General features: G+C 45.4%; 1 protein-coding gene across 2 annotated transcripts in view; it reads right to left on the bottom strand.

The window, feature by feature from the left end:
* Positions 1–16,156, bottom strand: part of EPHB1 (EPH receptor B1) — a gene marked incomplete at both ends in the record, with an annotated part of 419,149 nt that overhangs the window by 95,337 nt on the left and 307,656 nt on the right. For both annotated transcript variants that reach the window (XM_084232252.1, XM_084232253.1), the window contains one exon: positions 1,131–1,255. In XM_084232252.1, the coding sequence (XP_084088378.1) occupies positions 1,131–1,255 (125 nt within the window). The remainder of the gene's footprint in view (positions 1–1,130; positions 1,256–16,156) is intronic.

Here is a 16,156-nt window from a genome sequence, read left to right as displayed (position 1 = left end):
AGCTTAAGTTCTTAAGGTCCAACATATCACTTTCCTTGGTTACCTCTCATGTTCTACAATTTTGTCATTGTTTATTTCACTCTTGTCAAGCTGTCTTCTTCCTGCTCCTTAAATCACCAGTCATGATATTGCTTCTGAGATTTTCAGTCTGTTGCCTCTTTTTCCCAGATAGCCACTGTATAGTAACTTCATCCCTTCTCGGTCTTAGAACAAATATTCTCCAGTTACCACTGGCCTTTACCATCTTATTTAACACTGCAACTTATTCTTCCTCCAAGCCCGACCCTTTTGATCTTTTGATTTCATTCACCCTGACTGATCTGTTTTTTTCTTTTTCCTTTGCACTACTCATTTTTTGATGTATTATATGATTTCCTTATTTTTTTTGTTTATAGTCTCCTTCTGCTGGAAAGTAAGTCCCTTGATCACTAGTACATTCTAGACTAGCACCTGCCAAATAACAAACACTCAACAAATACTTGCTAAACAAATAAATGAATGAACTTTGTTTTCTACAAATAATGTGTTGGGTAAGTATAGAAAGTACTATATTTTCCTGGAATTTTGCAAATGTTGCATTTCACTATGGTTGGAGGGAGGTCTTGCTCCCCCCACACATAGATCAGGGACTTAATCCACACAGCCCTAATTCCCTTTTGTTGGTAGCATGTGCCCTGAGGTAGCCCCCCACAGCAGCTGATGAAGAGCAGTCAGGAAGATAAACACAAATTTCTATTTCTATTAATTTCTCTCTCATTCTTTAACATTTCCACATAAGTACTTTAAACCTCTGTAAATATACTGGCACATTAGCACATGGATTCAACTTATCAGTCAACAAACTTTATTGGAGGTACATGATCAAAATCATTTCAACTGCTCTACAAAACCACATCTTCAGAAAGTTCAGGGACACCTGGCAGTTCTGTAGCACCTGCACTAGCCTAGCAAACACACAACTGGGAGACTGGGATGGGTCCTTCCCAAACCAACCCTCTCCTGAGTTGGTACAGTGCCTGGACTTTGGAGGGTTTTGCCTGGGGAACTCTTCCAGAAAACCTCTGGCCTCTACCATCAGATTTCTCTCTCCGTTAGAACTTTCTCCAAGCCCACAGGCAGAGCTGGCTCACCTTCTCATAGTACCGGATCTCATAGTCCAGGATGATTCCATTGGGCTGCTCTGGCTGTGGCCAGGACAAGGTAATGCTCCGCATGGTTGCACTGACCTGGTGCATGATGGGAACAGTGGAAGGAGCTGTGGAGAGAGCAAGAGACAGGCAGATGAGCAAAACCCTGGTTACATGAGAAGTGCCATCTTTCAGAGCTAATTAGGGAGAGAAATGCCACAGGGTTTGAACACCATCTTTTTTTACTCATCAGCTGAACTGGCTTTGTACAACAGCCTGTGGGTTTTGCACAATGAATGGAGTTGGGCTAAAAGAGTGAGAAAAAGGAGATGACTTAGGACAGGGGACCTGTTCAGGGCAGGGGCTGGAATGAACATGGTGTTTTCATGGGCAAGGAGGAGAAAGGTTTGACCAAAACATAAGATGGATTCACTGGAAAACAGTGTGGTCTAGGAAAGCTGCAGACAACTAGGAAGGCCATGACAACTGGGCAAATTCTGGCTTCTGAGGAGCAAGGGAAATTTTTTGAGAAATAGGTGTTCGAGATGTTCAAGGGATCCTATTCTTGCAGTAATGGGCTGAGTTATCACAGAGAAAAGAATCTGGGGCCGAGGATAATAGTGGCAGAACAGAACTGGTCAGTGCAAAATTATGTGCAATAGAAAGGGACATTCTAGCAAACATCTTTCTCAGAAAACGCATGTAAGATTTTGCTGCACTTCGAAAGGAAGAGAGGAAGTATCTCTCAAAAAGACATGAACACAGACCAACAACACAGTTCTTCCTGACTTCTGTCACAGTTTTCCAAATGAGGGCATTTTCAATAAAGAGCTCACAAATATGAATGAAGAAATTATACACAAACCAAATATTTGGAAACAATAATTCCAAAATCTGTGAAGTGCTTCCGAAATCTCTTTGGAAATAGCATTATTTATTTCCCAATTCAACATTTTTCACACAGTGTAAGTAAAATGAAAACAGTCTGGAAATAATAAATGAGGGTTGTCTTTCCAGGGGAGGAGGCGGGTAATGGATTAGGTTTTAGTTGCACTCTGCTCAGGGGCTGTTCCATTTAGTCCTGGCACTTCTGCAGTGATGAAGGTCGTTTCCTCACGTGAACTCCACTTTACAAGGGTGTCTCTGGGGACAGTAGCTGACTGACATTTGCTATCCTTGCTTTAAGTTAACAGATTCCCCTCCAAGACCTGAAATTACAGAGCGTGACTACAGGGTCATGAGGGCAGCTGCGTTCTCCACCACTCCCTGGATTCCCAGGGAGCACCTACTAAGTGCTGGCCCCTGGAAAGGCAAGGGGATGCACAGACCTCATTCTGAGGATGCTTGCAGTCATGGAAGCTGTAGAGAGCATGACATGGGAAGTGTTTTGAAGAGCACTTAGCCTCAGAGTGTCCACTGGAACTTTGTGGGGTTTGCATTTGAGACCTCATTGCAGCCATGAAAATGGTGAGTATGTTAAATGACAAGTGGCCCCAGTTGCAGTCTGTCACCACCATCACACAGAGTCCCACTTCCCACAGGCCCTCACAGTCAATGACCAAGAGTGGCGAGGACACTGTGGCAGACCCATTTCTGACACCTCTGATGGGCAACTTCAGCTCAGACGCGGCCTCCCCACTGGACTGACCCAATGCTTGTGGCAGATTAAGACTGTTCCTACTCCTTCCTCCTTCCTTCCCTCTTCATTCAGAGAGATGAGACCTCACTGTGGTCTGAGGACTCTCCCGCCTCTGGCTTCCATCTCAATTCCCTAGTTAATTTTATGGCACATCTAACCTTGATGTCTACTTCGTGAGTGGTGGACAATCTCCCTACAATTTCCCTGCCAAATGCTCTTTGCCCTGATCTGCGCTGGGCCCAAGGGTGGGAGACTCATTGCCTCTGGGGGTTGCTCCAAATGTGGGTAACTCTCAGCAAGTGCATGTCTTTCTCCTCCTCCTCTGAGATTTGTCTTCTTCCCGCTGGTCGCAGTTCTGCTAACTGAAGTAATATGGAATGCTCCCTCTTCCACAGAATGGTTTGTCAAATAGCTAAAGAAACTAGTTAGGTCTCCCCTGAGTTTTTCCCACTGAAAAGAATGGCTCTATATTATAAACATTTCTCTGAGACTTGCTGCCACCTGAGGTGGCTCTTTTCTGAACAGGGTTCATGTTTTCTAAATCCCTCCTAAAGTGTGAGACCCAGAGTTGAACCCAATTCTCTCAGTGCTATTTGAGAAGCAAAGGTTCAAGTTAAATTAACATCGACTCTGATCTGTGTACTATACATCTATTCATGTGACCATTAGCCTTTGGATCAAAAACATGTCCCTGCTGTTTGATTCTGAAGTTGCGGTCCAAAATACCCTTTAGGTTTTCTCCTGGTAAACTCCTCATCTTTGGTCTGTAGACCTGACTTTTGATTTTGACTACAGGGATTTAAATATATCACTTTACCATTGTGGTGTTAAATTTGGTTATTAATCTAGTAAGTTGAAATGATTTTTGATACTGATTCAACCATCAAATGCATCTTATCTTCCTTAATATTAATATAGCTTAATATTATAGTCAGGTTCATAAAATAATTAGTTAATTAATTAATTATGCAAATATCCAGTGAGCATTTGCCATATGCCACTCACCATTTTAGGTTTGAGAGATACCAGAGTGGACAAAATAAAGTCTCCTGACTTCATAAAGCTTAGAGTGCAGAGATTCAGAGACTAGACTCTAGATTCATCATAAACATATCAATCATAAGGCATGGTAAAAATATTAAGTATGATGGGGCAAAGAGCAGAGGAGAAGGGATCCGGAATGCCAAAGTGGAGGAGGCTGGTCAGGAGAAGGTACATGGGCATCGTGTGGTCGGGAGGCCTGCCCTGAGAAGCGGGTGCAGGAGCGCAGCACTGAAGGAGAGCACTGCTCTTTCTTGAAAAGAGCAGTGAGAAGGAAAGAGAAGGAACAGCCAGGGCTAAGGTTCTGATTGGAGAGCAGCCTGGCATTTCAGGGGAAGAGCAAAAAGTAAGTGGAACTGGAGTAAAGATGAGGGCACAAGTGGCAGAGCCCTCAGGGACACACAGGACACTGGCTTCCTCCCTGAGTGAGCCACGGAGCCAGGGAGGGGTGGCAACAGGGGAGTGACAGAATTTGATTTTCATGTTAAGAGTTGCGATGCATTGCAAATAAAATGCAGGGGGCCCTGCAAAAGCAGAAAACCTATGCGAACAACACTGCAACAATCCAGCTGCAAGAGCATCTTTCTTGGACCTGGCTGGGAGCAGCACAGGTGGTGGGAGTGAAGTGGTCAGGTTCTGAATAATTTAGACTAGCTCAATGGGTGTGGGATATGGAAGAAACAGAGGCATCAAAATGACTCCGAGATTTCTGATCCAGGAACTAGAAAAGGGGGGCTGTCACTAACCACTGAGATCAGAGAAGAAACAGGAAGCAGTTTGGGAGAAAGAACCGGGCACTCTACTTGGGCCGTGGTAGGTCCAGGATGTCCAGGAGTAGATGCTGAGTAGGCAAATGGGTGGAGAAGAGTCCAGACTGGAGATAAAAGTTTGGACTCATCAGTGTTTCAAGGACACTGGAAAGAGCAGAAGTGACAGAGATTTCCAAGAGAAAGAGGAGAATGGAATATATATCCTAAGATTTAATGAGGGAAAACAACAAAGGAGCCTGAGAAAGAAAAGCAACAAGGTGGAATCAGGAGAGTGTGTGATCCTAGGAATCAAGGGGTGACAAAGCATTCCCGGGATGGGCCCAGCGGAGGAAAGCTGCGGCTAAGTCATGGGAGATGAGCAAAAGAACTGAGGGCAGATTTAGGAACAGGTTGGACGGGTAATGGTGTAGAAGCTCATGATCACCTTTCCCAAGACGTCATGTGCACTGTGTGGAGCATGCACGAGGGTGAGGCCATTTTTCAGAGTCATTCCAGATCCCTGGGGCGCCCCAATGGGTCCACCTGAAAGGTGGTGAATGGCTCCCAATAACCTTGCTTTCCCACCTCCCAACCACTGTGCAGCTCGGGCTGTCCTTCAGACTGTGTGGAAACATAACTTACATGTTGTTAATATGTCTGAGCCATCCAGGTTTTTGGGATCCTGCTACCTCAGGAGCTGAAGCATCACATGTTCTGATTCTGCCTGAGAATTTTGATGGGCTTGGTTCTTTTCTTTGCCTCTAATCCCCAAGAAGCCATTACTACAAATTCAATATCTTTGCCAAACATGGTGCCAGGCCCTGCCCTAATCACCAGAATTAATTTGGGGACTATTTGGAAAGAAGGTACTGAAGGTTCAGGAAAGATGTATCTGTCTTAAAGAGGAATAATTAAAAATCCCAATGAAAAGTACCATCCACTTCTCAGCAGAGTAAAGAAGCTGATCCCACAGGTTCTGGAATGCAGAGGGGAGTGGGAAAGGGAAAAATGTCCTAGTGGGCACCTAGGAAAAATCAGCTCAGGTTTGAAGGGAATCAGAACCACGACCATCTGCAGGTCGTAGATGGTTGAGAGACCCTTTAAAAGTGTCAGAAGCAGAAAGGTTGTCCCTTCATTGGTCAAGGGGCTCCTGGATGGAGAAAACACAGCAGCAGGCTGAGTGAGTCCTTTGTCTCTGTTTTTGCCAAGGAAGACTTTGGGGAGCTCTTACTCCCAAATTGCTTTTGAAGCAGACAGATTCAAGATAGTATATCACACACAGCAAAGAAGGTGTACAGAATGTTCCTGCCTGAACTGACAAATGAGATGTGGATAAATTACAGGGACATGAGAACCCAGCTGCAAGTTATGAAAGAACTCATCAGTGACATGGGACGCACGTCGGCCCAAGCTGGTCACAGGTCACTACCAATGACATCGGGGATGAGGCCTGGACAACCACCAGCCAGCCCTCAGCTTATAAGCAGATCTCCAAAGGATATTGTGGGGCCTGCAATCCTGTGAGACTCAGGCTGGTTCTGGGACGATGATGGGAATCTACCCCAGAAGGGAGCACCCCAAATCTGGACCCTGGAGCAGCCTCGCTGTCCCATCTTAGGTTCAGCTGACCATGCAATGTTAGTTTAAGACATTCCTTGACACTTAAATTTAGTCATTTACTTAGTCATGTTCAAAGGTTTCTTCTTATTTTATTTTCTTTGTTCAATAAGGGTGTTCTCCCTCAACAATTAAGCTTCTCAAATTTCAAAATGTGAGGAATGAGTTGATGCTTTTGCCCTAGGACAATTACTAAGTTCTAATGCATTATCTTTGCTTATTAAAAATTATCTCCTAAAACCTTAATTGATTTTTGTGTCAAAACAGTTTTCTCAACATTTTTAACCATAATCCACTTTGGGATGTAATAAATGCTATAACAATTTACTATATTAAAGTATTTTATTTAAAGCATCAAAAATATTTACACATATTATTAAGGAAAACAATAACACAACACACATTCAAAACTAAGTGGAATCTATTGGAGTAAAATGTTTGAAGTGCTTATAAAAATATGTAACTTGCATTTCAGAGTTAAACAAATCTCACCTAAGGGGTACATGTTAGCTCTCTGGGTAGAAATCACACCAGGACAACCTTGCTCTGAGGATACCTTTCTTCTGCCCTGGAAGCCAGGGTGCAAGTCACACCTCAGTCCTTCCTAGCTCAGCTCAGGTAGCAGCCCTAGCAAGTCTCCTGGAAGACAAATGGTCTCCCCAGTTAGGAGGACTTTCAGAGCTGAACTTTCCAAGGAGGTCCATAGAAAGGGAAGCCCATCTGCTTCCCTCACAACAACTCACATTGGGCAGGGTCAGGAGCTTTCCTTGGACTCTTCCATATGGTTTGCAGGTTGAGGTCCTCACAATGACCCCTCACAGTGACAGGGCTGCCCCACCCTGAAGAGTGTGCATCTGGGGTTTAGTGACCACATCTACCATCCACTGCATTGCTTATTCTAAGACAAATATTCATCTGTTGGTGGATATCTGGATTGTTTCCACATTTTAGCTATAATGAATTATGCTGCTAAGAATATTCATTCTCAAGGATCTATGTGGGTCTCTGGGATCTTATGGTAATGCTAACCTCTTTCCTCTATTCTTTCTAGAAGAGCATTTCCCATCCAAATCAGCTTGGGACTAGCAAAAGATGCAATCAATACTGTAGACCCCAATTGTTAGGCAAGAAATGTAGGGTAAGGAAAGGGAGGGAGCCTGGAGTCCTTGCCAGGACAGTAGGACTTAGCAGAGATAAGGAGGGGCTCTGGAGATGCTGCAGAGAGGTGGGTTCCCACTCCAGGTCTGCCATCTGTTGACTATGATTTAGGGTTCAGTATATGTAACTTCTTTAGACCTCAAATTATTCAACTGTGTAACAGGAAAAATTAATCCTTAAGTTACGAGCCTTTTAAATATTTCTAGGACCCATTGCTGTGCGACCCATTGCTCCTTTACAACTTTCCAGTTGCCAGGTCAGAGGACTTGTCAATTACCCCAAAGTCTCCTTCTGGGTCCACCACTGTTTGCATATGTAAATCAATTCCTGGGCACAGTTCTCCAAGGTAAATGCGGAAACCCCCATGCAGTGACAACCTTGGGTATTTATTTGATAAATATCTTTGAGAAGATAAATAAACACGTCAACCAAGTCAGGGTAAAGGCAATGGGTAAATATGGGCTTGAAAAAGGAGAGGGCTAACATTGGGGTTCCCCAGAGGCTGGTGTGATAAATTCTCCAGAAGAAAGATGGTTTTCCCGTGACATCTCCTCCCAACTCAAAGCCCTTATTTTTAATAACTCTCAGTGGACTGTAATCACCACCTGGGGACACAGTACACTGTGATCTAACTTTCCAAGGGCTCATCTCTGCTCTCCATCACTGGAATGAAACTCTTTAGGGCAGAAATAATTTTTTTTCACCTTTTTCTTTTCTTTTTTTTTTTACTGTGCTAGCACATAACAGACATTCAGTAAAAGTTTGCCCTTCCTCAAATAATTCTAGACTCTTCCCTAAAGACATCAGAAATAAAAGGTGTTAGAATGTGTCATTGCATCCAACATGGATAGTTGTTTTCAAAGGAGAAAGGAGGGGGCAGGGTTGATTCTGCCACTGCTACCTGGGGAGGTTTGGAGGGGGCACCCAGAGGAGTGGGGGCAGGAGGGCTTCTACTTGCCATAGAGGCAGGTACCCTGGAAGCTCGGGCCACCCCTGTCTCACTGGGATGTTTCAGCTGAAATGTTACACTTAAGTTAGTGGTTTTCTGAGTTCTCTTTTTTATAAATTGTGGAAATGTTTTTCTAAATAAAATTTTCCTTGAAGCATGAAGTGTCACTCTGAAGTGGGAGCCCAAGAACCTGACCTCACCAACCCAGACTCTGAAGGGATCACAAGGAGATCCAAATATGCTGGGCAGCCTCAGAAGTCCCCTTGGGGCCTCAGATTAGATTGTGTGAGTTCCTCAAGGGTGTGGGTGAGGAGGTGTGAGAAGTAGGGGAGACGGCTTTCACTTTCCATGTATGAAACAACATCCTTAGAAAAAAACCAAAGTCTGTGTTTAACTGTCAGCTAAGGACTTTAGGGCCACATTAGTTCTGATGCCAAAGAAGAACAATTTGCACACTGATGAACTGTGCAAATGATGAACAGTGCAAGGATGAACTGTGTTTCCTCTGACACTTCTATTCTAGAAGATAACTTTGTCGAGTTAGGTACTGTTTAGACAGGTTCTCCCTCTGTTGATGAAAACTCATTTCATTGCACAAACATGCTTGAATTTTACATTAGGAAGCCTGACTCATTAAATATTTTTGGTGCGGTAACACTTCTGGTCAAAGTAGATTAAACAAATAAGCAATTAGCTTGGAGACTGGGTATGAATACAAAAGCAGAATTAATTATTTTTCTAATTGTTTTCCCCTATTGTGGACACTGGTTCCTTCACTTTTGCTCCAGGCTGTGCCTTGAGATGACCTTGACACCCCTTCAGGCTTCCTCTCTACCTTCCAGTCATCTGGCAACAGAGGACTTTCTTGGGTGGGCTGCATTGGTCGGGTGCTTTTGTGGACGTGACTGAATCCGGTCATGGGCTCAAAGAAACATGAGTGGGGGACAAAATGAAGGCTCCGGGACTGGGTGGCTGAGCCAGTCCCACACCTCAGACAGGTGCCTTCTTCATGTGTCCATCACTAAAGGTTTGCTTCCAAGTTGGGGTGGAGGTTACTCTCAGATGTGGTTTCCAGTGTGGGGGGATTCTTTATTGGGATCACCTACCTCGTAGTTCTCAAAATAGGCTCCTGAATCAGCATGACCTAGGAACTGGTGAGAGAAGCACAAATTTGAGCCCACTCTACTGAAGCAGAAATGGGGGGGAGTGAAGACAGTCAGCTGAGTTTTAAGAAGCCCTCCACGGTATACTGAAGCACACTCAAGTTTGAAAATAATGTGTCTAGAAATCAGAATGTTAAACTTTAAAGGACAGCTAAGGTTATTCAGTTTCTGTCAACTTTTACAATTTATGGGTTAGCGAAGAGGGCAAGAGAGGGACGGGTCTCCCTGGGTCCCCAGCAGGCTGGCGCAGAGCAAGGAACAGCCCAGCCCCCTGTCCTTCTCCCTCTCCCCGACACTCACATGCCCCCAGCATTTTCACAACCCCTTTTGAAAGTGCCCAGTATACGAGGGGACAGCCAGGGTCATGTCACTGCTGGATGGGTACTGCCCTCCGGAATCCCTGAGGAGGAGAGCAGGAGACCCCACAGAGTGAGAGTGTGCAGAGTCCTGTGCCAGGAGGAGAAGGTATCCAGACCAGTGCAACACTAGGGCACCTCTGCCTCTTGGGTCAAACCCCTCCCTTCCTCCCTGCTGGGGTAAGCAGCAGTGCACCAAGAAACAGCCATTTACTCGGGGAAGGAGAACAAAGCTGCACAATGTGGCCGCGAGGCAGTGGAAGGCTGAGGGAGGCGTGTGTATAGGGCACTTGTCATAGTGCCTGTCCCTGGCAGGCTCCCTGGGGTGGCTGTGGAGGTGGCAGAGGACAGACCCAGCAGGACTCCAGAGGCAGCTGGGGCACGTGGCTCAGCTCCACCTCCTGAAGGCCTGTCAGCCTTCCTGGTGTGGGCGTGGGACAGGAGCCATGGCTGTGGTTTGCAGACTGTCTGATCACAGAAGGCAGTTACCCAGATACACCAGCAATGGACAGGCCACAGGAGCTGGCAAATAAGGCCCAGCAAGGCATGGTGTGCCTGTTACACTCTTATTTTCACCCACACGCATAAAGCAGGGCAAACACCACAGCCAGGGGACCCACACCACTACCCTAACCCTGACACACTGCCACCAAAAGTGGGCGGAACAGATACTGTGATAGTCCATAGTCCTGGGCCTGGAGATCAAAGTCTCCTGGCCGTAGGGCCCAGAGCCCCTCTTTCTGCAGGCAGGTTTGCATCCCGTAGTGCCCACCTATGGGCCCCTCCTTTCGCCATCAACCCCACAAAATTCTGGCCTCCTCCTCCTTGACCCTGACTTCCTCCTCAACCACCTAGCACATCCCTACCTTGGGCCTTCTAAAAACACTGCTCATTAAACTCCCCAATTCCACCTCTTCCCCAGGCCCCACCACCCCTTCCCAGAGCAACTCTCCACGCAACTCTCCCTGGAGGACCCTCTGCCCTGCAGCCCTCTCAAGCATGGAGGTTGAAGATTTTCCTCCTGGCACTACTCTGGGTCAAGAAGTGGGCCGTGTCCTTGCTGCCATCACCTCTCTTACATCATAACTCTCCATCTTCTGTATCACTAGTAAAAATGCTACTCAAGTCTTCTGCTCCCCAATTGTGGGGTTACCATGTTTCCCTCCCCCACCACCATGACTCCCCTGTGCATAACTCACTGACCACTAGGGCTTCCATCCGCCTCTTCTCTGCCTGAGTCCTGCCCTCCTGCAGATGACTTCCACGTCCACTTGAATAGTGCATCTCCATGCCCTGAACCCCACAACTCTTCCATGTCTATTTCCACTTGAACTTTGCTTCACCGGAAGTCACTCTGTTTCCAAAGCCACAGATTCAAGTACTGTGCTTTCTCACGGCTTCCTTGGATGAGATTCCTGCAATTCTCACCAGCCTCATCTATACTTTCCACTCAGTGCATCAGCCTTCTCCTTTATTTATATCCCTCATTATCCAACTTAGCAATAATATAATTGACATTACTCCCTTTCCCCACAGGCAGGCATTGCCTTTATCCTTTCATAAGATTCAGCCAGCAAAACTTATTTGGAGCCGGATCCACAACCTCTGGAGGGTCTGCTCCCGAGCAGCCATGCACAGCCGAGAAAGCCACATGACAGGACAAAGGGGCAGCTTTGTAAATACACGACCACTGACCACAAAATGAGTTCTCAACACTTCTCGAAATCTTCAATTTCTCTGGTCAGTACCTTCTCCTGTTCTTTGTAATGGCACTGCCAAACCTTTTCTCCTCTCCTCAGAAGTTCTACCCTAGTACTACTCACTTCATTCTCAGCAGTCAGCTTATTTCCCATCTCACAGAGAAAACAGGAGCCTGGATAGCCAACTGCATAAATAATACCTTTATTTGGGTATTCCAAATCTCTACACATCACACACGGACAAAATTGAACACACCACTCTTTGACACCATCCCTGGAACACTTCGGGGAGCCCCTGGGATGACGTCTCTCTATTAGCAAACCATTGGTTCATTCTGCTGCTTTGATTTCTTCATTCTCCATGTCAGTTGTTTGCAAGACATCCTCAGGAAAGCTGCACACTAAGCCAATTTCCACACCCACCCTGAGGACTTCTGAATCTGGGAGAAAACAGTTCCCTTGGGCTCCCTCAGGGTGTACCCGGCTCACAGCCACCCCTGAGAGCCCTGCCCTCCTGATGAGGTGGGACACCTTGTCACCAAGCCTCAGGGCTATTGGCTGTGCTCAAGCTTCACTGAGTCCCTCCTGCAAGGTCACCTTTGTGGCCCTCCCAGTCCTCTGTGCTGAACCCTCTCCCTTCCAGGCCATCAGACTAACTAACACCAGACCCCTGCATATCCACATGCAAACTGTTCCTGCAAATAAGCGTCAACCCATTGGTTTAAGAGGTACCACCAGAATGTGAACATGATGTAAGGCCAGATATGACATACCCAAAAAGAGCACACCTTGCTGAGGTGCAGGGGTCACTGGGGTGGTGAGAACTGGTATTTCCCCTTGGGAGTCCTTGGTCTATTAGGAGAAATATGGCCTATGAATCTGAAAGACTAATGCACAATCAAAGACTCTTTTCTTCATCCTTACAGTTGGTAGAGTTCAGGGTATGTGTCACAAGGACAAAACACACACAGGATTTTCTATGGGCCTTGAATGGACCATAAATGACTCACAGAGGTCATGAATGGACTTAAGCGCCTCTGAGTTTTTCTGGAGAGATAAAGCATTTGCTCTGTCCCTTAAAAAAACAAAACAAAACAAACAAACAAACAAACAAACCAGAAAGAAAGAAAAGAAAAACACATACATTTAAAATCAATGGCCCAATTCTATAGCTAATGTTGCCCTGCAGCTCACTCCCAGAAGAAAACTGATCCCTGAGACTGGGGGGTGGGCAAAGAGTCTTCCTTGCTCTGGAAAATATTTGTGGTCAGAGTTGCCTTTATTTACCCAGAACATTTAACGTGCCTTTTTCCCTCATCTTTCACATCCGCTCAGAGAAGATGTTAATTTTCTGAAATTAAACACTTAGCTTGATTACTGTTTTGTTAATTGCTGCATTCAAAAACCCCCGGTGCTCCTGCCTGTTTAACATGGATGGCGCTGTGAAAATGATAGGCGCGGAGCTGGCGTGCAGGTGGACAGACAACAGCTCTGGAATGCCATCCCGGCACCCTGCCGCGCATGCTCAGGCAGCTGGGTCCTGCCCAGGGAGATGAGAAGCCTGGGCCCTGGCAGAACCTGACCCTCAAGGCAGTGTTCTGGGAGGGAGGTGTCAGATCTCACTGGCATCTGGGGCAATGTAGGGGTTTTAGTCCATTCATAGCAGCCCTCCCAAAGAAGCTCAAGGAAGGAAGATGCAATGAGAGGGAGAACCATGCCGTGTGTTAGGGCTATTAGTTTAAGAAAAACATAGGCATTCATTCACACTTTTACTAGCTAATTTGTTAATTCATTCAATGGACAGTTATTGAATGCTATTATTTCACTAGACCCTGGGGGACCATGACCAATAAGGGGGAGCCAGGGCATGCTCTCCAGATTACAGTTGGCTCATGGGGCTGACATGCCAGAGGACTGTGGAGTGGTCACATCACCAGGCCTCCCTCCTCCCCTCTGCCTTACCAAGGTCTCAAGATGAACAACAAATAGCTTACAATCCAACCAGAAGTTTCCTCTTCAAGGACAGTTATGACAATCTTATTTGCACTTCGAACAATCGCACAGCCAGTATACCCATTTTCATGTAGCATACCATGTACTTGCAGTACTGACCCAGATGGGGTAAAACGAGCCCCCCAGGTTCCATGGGGGCCCTCTAGTCATCCTTGCAGCAACACCAAGTGCAACATTCTCAACTGATCTCGAGCTGTTAGCAGCATCACTGGTCACTATGCAGGAGTGGGAACAGGGAGAATTCCTATAACCACCACCACGTGACCCAGCAGGTGATAGCTGTCTGTGAGAATTTCCAGTTGGCCAGTTAGTGAATAATAGAATTCTACACTGCCATGTATAACAATAAGGAGACTGAAATACATCCTAACTTTGGAAACTAAGCATTGGCACCCCAGCAGGTTATGGTGCCAAATAGCCCAGCTGAGGGCTTCCCAGCTAGACACCTGTTCCTATGTGACTTTCCTGGACCTCTGACCCCAGTGTCAGGGAGTGCTGTGGACCAGAAGGGATGCTTCACAGGCTCTAAGTTTTGTTTGTGTTGTTTGCTCCTGTATCCTGGTGCCTGCATCAGTGCAAGACACACAGAAGGCCTTAATAAGTATTTGCTGAGTAAGTAAATGAATGGAAGTCCCTAGCAGCAGGAACCAAGTCAGCACACGGAAAGCAGTCACAAAACTATTGAATGAACAAACACATTTCCAAAGTGGAAGTGCTTAAACAACCCCCTTTGACTGTGGTTACATCTCACAGTGTTCCTAGGAGCAGATGCAGGCTTAGAGCATCTATATAAGATCTTCCGTTAAGTTTTCCTTCTAGGATCTGGAAAGTATCTGGTCCCCTGATGTCACCTGCAGGGATCAGTTGGCTACCTGTATCCCCGTAGGACATATTCTGGTCACCACACAGCCACACATTAATATACTTACTCATGTATAGTGATGAAAGGAAGCTAGCAATTATTTACCAGAGTTTTCTGTGCCCAGTGCTGTGTGGTCCCCTCCTCATGAAGCTGGGGCAGTGAGCAAATGATTTTCTACAGAGCTCGCCATCTGGTGGAGAACCCCGGGGCTGTCAGGGGTGAAAGCCAAGACTCAGCTCAACAGACAACATACCGCTATCTACGAATGTCCAGAACCTTTTCTAAGGTCATTCAAAAGTTCCTTCTCTCAATGCCAGAGTTTAAGAAACAATAAAAACAAGCTTTCTCAAATTAACAATGAGAAGAAAGCAATGAAATGAACTATGAAATTGAATTAAGAACAGTGAAAATTTCATTTACTCAACTTTTCTTAAAAAAACCTTTTTTTTATTGACTTCAATAAAAGTTTACTTTAAAGTCATTCAAGTCTTTTTAAAGTTCTGACTCAATCTTTTCTCTGATCTGGCGCAAATTTTGTCTGCTAATTTCCAATGAGACCAGCCCTTAAAAATGAACTAGTTTTAGCATATGGATCTTACCACTCTAAATTTTTACAGGCAGCAGTGTAATATTGTTTTAATATTTAATTTTGAGATTTACATAATATCTTTCCTCCAAAGAGCTCAATATATTGCAATATCATAAAATTCCTTTTCATATTCAAAGATTATTCTTTATGCATGCAAATACTATATTTAACCAAGGAATAATGCAAATTAGGTGATGTATTCAGAGGAATTGGTGGGCTAGGTAATTCTTTTTTAGGAAAAGTAGTGTCTCTAAGTGACTTTAATTGTCTAGGAACTTCAAAAATGCCCTAAAATGGACAAATTATAGGCACTTGTGACTATTAACAGAAATAGTGTGTTATTTTTTAAACAAAATTAAGTAATGGAATGTGTCTGTATTGTGGGCACAGTGAATGTGTTAGTATTCCTCATGCAATTGGCACAGCAGGCCACACATGAACTGTGTGTAATATAAATGTCAGGGAGAAATACTGCCGATGGCACCATTAAAGGAAGGGGGAAAGTGTTGCTTCTCCAAACATGATGAGCAGACTGGCAGGCTACTCTGAGTAGCAGGACCAGCCTTGTGCCATGAACACAGGTGCTGGCTCCACTTGTGCCCACATCTTTAACTCAATAGCACACAGACATCATTGCTGTCCCTTCCAGCGCCTACTCCCTCCTCCAAGAATAGACAAACCAGTATCTGTCATTTATCTCGTGTGGATGACATCAGTCCCAAACAAAGAAACTGAGAGGCCTTAGAAGCAAACATTCTAGGAAGGAAAAGTCCAGCAAATTGCTATCTGACACATTCTCAGAAATGACATTCATCTTCTGGCCCCAGCAGTGTTTAGAAAGTGACTTTCTAGCCCTTGTCTCATTGGCTTGTCACAACAGCACTAGGAAGCAGATGTTATTGCTTCCATTTTGCAGAGCAGAAAGGAGATGGTGGTAGTTCCATGAACTTGCTTGAGTCACATGGGGAGCAAAGAGAGGGAGCAACTCCAGAAATGCCCCACTGCATCTCTGCCACCATGAGGCCACGAGGCCAGGAAGGTGACTGCCCACATGGAACCAGACTGACACTACCCAGTGTGCCCACCGCTCAGGCCTGGGAAAATCCGATTAGCCTCTGCATCAGAGGCTGCAAACCACACCAACTAACCAAATCCAGAATCAGATTTATTCGTTCTCAAGTAGTTTACATTTT

This window comes from Talpa europaea, assembly GCF_964194135.1.
Source record: "Talpa europaea genome assembly, chromosome: 4".
Classification (NCBI taxonomy): Eukaryota; Metazoa; Chordata; class Mammalia; order Eulipotyphla; family Talpidae; genus Talpa; species Talpa europaea.
Note: the sequence above shows the minus strand (reverse complement) of the source record. Positions and strands in the feature narration are given on the sequence as shown.